This window comes from Pagrus major, chromosome 23, assembly GCF_040436345.1.
Source record: "Pagrus major chromosome 23, Pma_NU_1.0".
Lineage (NCBI taxonomy): Eukaryota > Metazoa > Chordata > Actinopteri > Spariformes > Sparidae > Pagrus > Pagrus major.
Window position 1 is genome coordinate 4,006,936 of NC_133237.1, and position 8,548 is coordinate 4,015,483.

The 8,548-nt window shown below is 40.0% G+C and overlaps 1 protein-coding gene across 1 annotated transcript; it reads right to left on the reverse strand.

The window, feature by feature from the left end:
• Positions 1-780: 780 nt before the first annotated feature.
• On the reverse strand, positions 781-6,428 carry rpl23 (ribosomal protein L23). Its single transcript, XM_073493888.1, has 5 exons — positions 6,350-6,428; positions 5,041-5,124; positions 3,912-4,040; positions 2,388-2,501; positions 781-912 (listed from the first exon to the last, which is right to left on the reverse strand). The coding sequence occupies exons 1-5, from the start codon at positions 6,360-6,362 to the stop codon at positions 830-832; spliced, it is 423 nt and encodes a 140-aa protein (XP_073349989.1). The 5' UTR covers positions 6,363-6,428; the 3' UTR covers positions 781-829.
• Positions 6,429-8,548: the final 2,120 nt, after the last annotated feature.

Consider the following 8,548-nt stretch of genomic DNA (forward strand, 5'->3'; position numbering starts at 1 on the left):
TCAGTCGTTCACAAAGGTTTATAACCCATCCCGTGTTTCTTCTTACTGTGATCGGAATTCTTTTAATTAAACATGTGCTATGTGTTGTGCATCTCAGACAGAAATAGCTCCTGTTACTGTGTGAGAACTGTACAGGTGCCAACATGTTTATCTGTGATGTAAAGGTTGGAAAATAAAGCCTGTACATCTCAACATACCATCACCCAAACCCAGCTAGGTCTCAATACACCCTCTACTGGTAGAGCTGAGGAGGCGCATCTACAGGATGAATTAAATCCCTGTTTAAATAAGGCAAACCAGGTTCACACCAAATACAAAAACTGGACCACCTGTTCAGAAGTGATTGTATGCCTGGCTAGAAGTAGTATCCGTATTTGAAGTGGACAAAAACACATCACAGTAACTATTACGACAGTGAAAAGTAATCTTGGTACAATATGACCACGTCACTAAGTTTAATTTACAGTCGCTGTTTCTCACATAACCTGAGCCCAGATGTACGTAGCAGTAGAGTTGTCATGTTGATCAACATCAAAACCTGTATGAAGTGCAGCTGTGACAGTGGCACCTTTATATTCCAAAACCTACCAAGATGCTCAGCATGCAGGGGTCATCAAAGTATACATTATTTCTGGATTCAAGCATCATGAATGTTTCTAAAACCGCATCAGATCCATGCAGAACATTAACAGTAGCTCCTGTTTCAATATTTTAACTACATTCCCTTCAAAACATTGTTTCCTTTACATAAAGTGGAAATGAAACACCAAGACATGAGGCTTGATTAGCAACAGTTTTTATTGAAAACAAACAGGTGCAGGGTCCAGCTTCAAGCTATGCTGCCAGCGTTTGAGGCAATCCTGGGCCAAAGGTCAGCGCACTCTTTTGCCACTGGACCTGTGATGGCTGAACCTGCAGATACAGACAAGGAGAGCAGAGTTACTTCAGTTCCAACACTGCATGCTCCATTAAAAACATGAAATCAGGGACAGACTGCTGCGCTCCAAACTGTAACACAATATTTATAGAAAGGAAAAAGTACAACATAAACATGAAGTATAATGCAGTATTGACACATAACATGCTGCCTTTGGTTGTACTGTGCATGTTTATAAGTGTCTCATCACTGATTGAGATTAGTCAGCCACTGTGTCGCTGCCATCTCACCCACAGTGAAGAGCTTAATATTCCCTTCTACGACAACTCACCAAGACACTGAACAGACAAAGCAAGTGCTTTTTGAAGGGGAAATATCTTCCTAATTATTAAAAAAAAGTTTAATATGTATTGATTGTAAGATAGCACAACAGTCTTAGTTTGTGGCAACTCCTTCTCAATACAACATAATTCAAATAAGCAGGGTGTGACCAAAGCACTGACAATGAGCTGAGTGACTAACCCAATACAAAAAAAAATTAAAAAAATACTGACAAATAAAACTGACAGACAAAGCAGGTGCTTTTTTAAGGGCCACCTGTGTCAACACTATGAGGACACTAGTGTTGACACAGAAATGCTTTTAACTAGTGAAGTGATGGCACTTTGGAAATGATTAAAAACTTAGAATGTTATTGCAGCAGTGACAATTGATGAGAAACTTCAACACACAACCCTGATAACCCCTGAAAAACTACAATGACTCAAGACACATCTACCAAGCTGGAGGTCATTACATAATAAACATAGCACAAATAAGGAAATTTGTGTTTGGTAGATGATTTCTTTGTTGTAACAATGCTTCTTGACAATAAATCTTATACCGTTGGAAAGCCTGTTTATTTCCCTTTTAAATGGTGCCACATTTGTAAGGGACATGCATTTGTGGGATGAACAGCAGAGCTGAGTATGTGGGTTGCGGCCATGAAAAATTTCCACTCCCAAATTCTGGAAGTAGTCTCTGCTGTGTGTGTGTGACCAGGCTGGTGACCAGCATGAGGAGGAGGTGCCAGGCTGTTGTGGCTGTGTATCGTTCTTCCATATGCTACTGAGGATCCTGTTTGTTAAATTAATACATTGTTCAATTGCCAATATGTCTTGTTTCTTCAGACTTTGATCATCCAATCCACCAAACAAGAGTCAATAGCAGAATAGGCTGTTTTTTTCATGGGTGCAACCCACATACTCAGCTCTGCTGCTCATCCCACAAATGCATGTTCCTTACAAATGTGGCACCATTTAAAAAAGGGAAATAAACAGGCTTTCCAACAGTCTAAGATTTATTGCCAAGAAGCGTTGTTACAACAAAGAAATCATCTATCAAACACAAATTTCCTTACTTTTTGTGCTATGACATTTACATACGAGCAAAAACATCAAATCTGTCTCTCGTCACAACAACTGTACAGTGTGCACAGCGATAAATGGGTCTAACATCCACACAAACTCACCTTTCATTTCTCCTTTGTTGTTTACTATGACACCCGCGTTGTCTTCAAAGTAGAGAAACACGCCGTCTTTTCGCCGATACGACTTCCGCTGCCGTATCACCACCGCAGGATGCACTGTGGACAGATGGAAAATGGTTAACTCAAATGGAAACCATGCCACAGAACACACCTGTATTCACCATGACTTCAGCTTGGGTGGAACAGACGAGGTGACTGCGACGGACTGACAGGAGAAACTGTTCATTTCACCTGTGAATTAGACAGCCTGTGATTCCAGACTACCTCACACTCCGCTTATTTAGTTACAAAGACGGCCCCTCACTTTAAACATCAGATCAAGGGCCCTCCAGCCCCCAGTTCCTTAAGTTCAAGGGCCAAGCACTGTATAGTTTGAGATAATCAAGGTTAAAGCAACATTATGTAGAAATTGTCATTTTGTCAGATGTAGGTGCTAACTACAAACTAAACTCATGACATAATGTGATGTGTTCAAAACTTGTATGTTGAAGTAAACATGCATGCAACGCTGTGATCCTACCCTCTCACTGAAGTTATAGTGCACAAACGAATCAGACACCATTCACCCTGTTACAGGACACTGCACCATCAACATGACTCTGAAGCTGATATTACATGTTCTGAAAGTCACCAATGTCTATTTACTGTATGTGTTCTTTCAAGGTTTTTGTTTTGTTCCCCTCAAACATTTAAGTTTGTTACCTGCAGACCTGTATGAAGGTAACTTCTGTTACACTATAAATCATTCTGGGTGACACCTGGAAAACGCTGCAATAATTTCATTAGAACTTGTGTGAAACGATAACTTGAGCTGTACTGTCCAAGTGTCGCTGAAGTTCAGCAAAAAAATGACCTCAAGTTTTAAGCAGATGTGTAGTTTTCAAACCAATGTAGCCAATACCAATGGTTCTCCACCAACTCCTGAGCATTAACACGTCAGTGCAGTAATGGGCTGTACACAGAAGCTGTTTCCACTCAAACAACTCTTTGGTTGTACTGTGCATGTTTAAAAGTGTCTCATCACTGATTGAGATTAGTCAGCCACAGTGTGTCGCTGCCATCTCACCCACAGTGAAGAGCTTAATATTCCCTTCTACGACAACTCACCGAGCCACTAAGCAGACAAAGCAAGTGCTTTTTGAAGGGGAAATATCTTCCTATTCATCTACCACCTGTGTCAGTGTTACTAGTGATACACATGTGCTGCACACGTTCCACTTTGGATAAACTTTGTAAGTGTGTGGTGAGGATCATTCAAACAGGGCTGCTGAATTCAACATTTCAGCAATGACATTTCTTATTGAGGCAGTGAGAACAGAGAAACTCACAGTCCGACATGATAGAGAGGCCAAAGAAGCCATGCCCTGCAGTCACAGCACATGATCACAACTCCACCAAGCTGGAGGTCATTATATACCAATATATAAGCTAGGCAAAGACATCAAATCCCTTCCTGTGTGAATGACCGTGCTGTACGGTCAGTGAGCATGGCGGACTGACACTCACCCTTCTTCCTGAGTTCTGGCTTGCCTTTCTTGACTGTGGCCATGACCATGTCACCCACTCCTGCAGAAGGCAGACGGTTCAGACGACCCTTGATGCCCTTCACAGAGATGATGTAAAGGTTCTTGGCACCTGGAGGAAAAGGGAGAAGACCAACATTAGAAAGGGGCCAGTGTGGGAGAAGGTGAGGTAAACTAGAAACTAGGAGAAAAGCTTCTAAACATTGATGTTCATACTTCCACAAATGACAGTGCTTTGTGTCATCACATCAGCCACTGTTCCCTTACCGCATACTCATTTTACAACAATGAATTTACATTTACACAAATTGTCTTGCACCATTAACACTACTGCCTGCTCACATAGAGCTAGTCTAATCACCACCCTATAACGTATGTAAAACAGACTACAGCTTTATCTGCAACTGTTTCCACTCAAACAACTCTTTGGTTTTAACTGCAGGTTTAAAAATGTCTCATCACTGATTGAGATTAGTCAGCCACTGTGTCGCTGCCATCTCACCCACAGTGAAGAGCTTAATATTCCCTTCTACGACAACTCACCGAGACACTGAACAGACAAAGCAAGTGCTTTTTGAAGGGGAAATATCTTCCTATTTATTTAAAAAAAGTTTAATATGTATTGATTGTAAGATATCACAACAGTCTTAGTTTGTGGTAACTCCTTCTCAATACAACATAATTCAAATAGGCAGGTTGTGAACAAAGCACAGAGTGCACTGAGAATGAACTGAGTGACTGACACAATAAAAAAACAATTGACAAATAAAAGGGTCATGCCATGTAGGAACTCCCTCACAAAAACCCAGTGGTGGAAGAATTATTAAAATATTTTACTCAAGTTAAAGTAGCAATACAATAATGTTAAAGTACTCAACAGGTAAAAATACTGCATTCCAAATCCTACTTAAGTACAGTATTATCAGCTAAAAGTATCACAAGTTAAACTCGTTCTGTGGAAAATTGGCCCTTTAACTAATACAAGATAGTTTCATTAGATTAACAGATACAATTGAAAATCAAGCATTTTTACAGTGACAAGTCTTCCTCATATTTTCCATATTAACCTTCCTTTAGCACAAAACCTAATTTGCAGGTTAACTGAGGCATACCTGTGTTGTCAGCGCAGTTGATGACCGCTCCCACTGGGAGACCCAGCGAGATGCGGAACTTGGCTCCAGATGAACCACCACGTCCTACAAGACAAGAACACAGTTAGAACAATCAACTGAGCCTGTGCTCCATCTGAGACAAACCATCTGTGATGAAGCCAATAATGAAGAATCACATTTGAATTTAGCATCCAGTTTGAGATGGTACATAATCCAACACCACTTGATGCCACTTTGACAGTTCATGCCACATGACAGGTCCAAACACCCTGGGGTGAAGTGCAGCCACTCCAACACACGTCAAACAATTAACAGTTAAGAGATTCTAGACACGTGTTACGTAGTCAAAATCAAACATCACCTTTTTATGAACTAGAAACAACAGTGCCCGCAAGAGTGACCAGATTTGAAGACAATGGTTTTATCTCGCCAGCAATGATATTTGTAACTTGCTCAAGTGACCGAGCTTTAAAAAGTAACTACAGCTACGAGTTATTAAGCTGTGACAGCTTGATATAGTATTGATAGACAGGAATCCTTTATAAAGTCAGTACACAAGAATATGCTGGCAGTTCTCTGCAAAATTAAGACTGATCTTACTGAATCTGGCATCAATATGTATGCATCTGTCAAGACCGAGGCTTCCACTACTGGGGCTCGATACCAAAAAAAAGCAAACCATTTGCTAATTGACGCTAGCATGTTGCAAAGTTTCAAGTACACTAGGTTTACAACCTGAATTTACTTCTGAATGTACAGATGTTCTAACACAATGGGATAACATTTCAATGCATGTACTCTCTGAACATTAAAGTACATTGTACGTCATTTGTTCAACCGCCGTGTATCGCAAAGATGATATCCACTCCTAAAATGAGTTAGCCACGATTCACACCAACCAGCGTGCCGGCTCTGCCTAGCTTTCTCACATAGCATTAGCTAGCTCGGACCAATTAAGCCGTGATGGGAGAAACACGGTAAAAGACTTAAGTAAGTTTAATGGCAGCAAATTAAGCATATCACGAGCAAAGCCTGTCTGTACTTTACGGCAAGCAGTAGAAATGCTCATTTTCGGCCTCCCGCTTTGCTATCTTTATGCCTTCATGGCGGTGACAGCGAAACATGGCTTCCGCCAACTAGCCAGCGAAAAATGCTATCGTTCTTTAATTCTAAATTGCTCACACAAATTTCAAACTAATCGCGAAGATATGTTGTCTTCCAACATATATCACAAACAAACAACATTATAAGATCTGGCGGGGCGTGAAAACAACAGATGAAAGTGGATTTCTCAAGGTGGGTTTCATACCTCTCTTGGACATTGCTGCAGTAGGGAAAGAGGAAGGTGCAGAAAGGAATTGTGGGATATAAAGTTGAACAGAACTACATCCGGGTCATAGCGCGGGGCAATGCCGCGTTCAGGAGCTGTCGGAAAAAATCTTAAAACTTTGAGTTACCTTTTACGGTATTTGATCGTTGTCTTTCGCAGATTTTTTAATGAAAATAAATAACGACATTCATCCTATACAGTTTTAAATTCCCTTACTCCCTATTTTCATTTCATTTAATGAACCCAAATATTACAACAACACAATGTTTAAATTCAAACAATAAAAACACTGTTAAAATGCTCGAAATGAGCTCTTGTTTGTAATGTTTTATGTGATGACATCACTTTGGCATTTTTTGTTGTTAATATTGAAATATTTTCCTAAAACCAAGTGTGAAAGAAGAAAAAAGGGACATTTAGAATGAGTAAGAAAAACATATATTATTTATTTATTTGCCACTTGGGGGCAAGTCTGCTTTGTCCCTACCTGAAGAGGGCATCTGTGTTGTCTCCACTTCCTCTCCCTGGATGAATTCAGGCACAGAGAAACTTCCTCCTCCTCTGGTAGTACCACTACCTCTTTGTTCCTGCTGATTTTCTATATAAACAGACAAGATGCAAAAGTGAGTCAATGAGGTGAGGTTGTTTTCTTGCAATATATTCATATGTATTATTATTATTATTATTGTTAATATTATTATTTCATATTCCAGCTAATCCAGCAAAAACATGTTTTTGATGTCATGCCTTTTAAATTTTCTTTTCTTTTCTTTTATACATTTTAATTTTTGTATTACTACCCCAAGCTTCCATAAGTGGGTCAAAAATGACCCGCATGCATTTCCTATGGAATCTCATAGAAACCTTTGATTCTTATCAACTGTGACTGTCAGGAATATATTTATTGTGGACCACACACTTTACATGTAAGTATTATCATCATCTTTTACTCATACTTAATATTTTATATGTTTCAACAACAGACTTGCAGTCCTTTTTGCTTTATGTGGGAGTTAAAAGGACAAATCTTTTTCATATTCCTTACTGTGGGGCTGGAGGCCAGAGTAATGTCATCCAGAGTAACTATATCATTAGATAATGTGTCTCTAAGATATTTAGGGCCCAGCAGAATCAGTAGCAGAATATTGCAGGTCATAGAGGTTTTTATGTCCTTCATACATAAAGGAAGCATATATAAAGTGAATAATATTGGTCCGAGCACAGAACCTTGTCGAACCCTGTGACTAACTTTGGTATGCAGTGAGGATTCATTGTTAAATTGTACAAACTGAGATCAGTCTGATAAGTAGGATTTGAACCAGCTCAGTGCAGTTCCTTTAATACCAATTAAATGTTCCAGTCTTTGTTACAGGATGTTATGGTCAATGGTGTCAAATGCAGCACAAGATCTAATAAGACTAGTACAGAGAAAAGACCTTCGTCAGATGCGATTAATAGGGACAGATTGATTATTTTGAGTATACTGTATAGGTGCTAAGTAGAGGCAGAACTTCTTTAAGCAGTTTAGTTGGGATTGGGTCTAACAGACACTTTGATGGCTTAGATGAAGAAATAATTGAAGTTAGCTGGTGAAGGTCAATCGTAGAAAAATAGTCACGATATGTTTATGGTTTTATAGCTGTTTCTGAGGGTTCTGTGTTAGAGGCTAAATTGATACCATCTGAGGTCAGAAGGTGATGAATTTAGTCTTTGGGTGGACGCTCAATAAGCTTGTCTGGCAATACGGAAGCTACCACATCCCATAGTGAGACATCGAACGAAATATTAGGAAAGAGAACTTTAGGTTATTTACATAACCCCGGTTCTCTGAGTGAGTGAGATGTCTCACCAGACAGCCCTTCTTGCTTGGGCGAGTGAGAAGAGGTGCTTATCTTGAATAACGTGGTGCCGTCCGCATGCGCTATTTAAGGCAGGTGGAACTACCTGAGGCGGACGGACACATTCACCAGCCAATCAGGATTGGCGTAATGAGATTAATGCTTCTGAGGTCTGCAGCGGGGTGTGCATCCCATAGTGAGACATCTCACTCATATTACTCAGAGAACCGGGGTTATGTAAATAACCTAAAGTTATGTTGATGACACACCGCTGTATATCACCGTGTCTCCTGATGACCCAGGGCCAATCGATGCCCTTTTTAACTGTATTTTAGATATC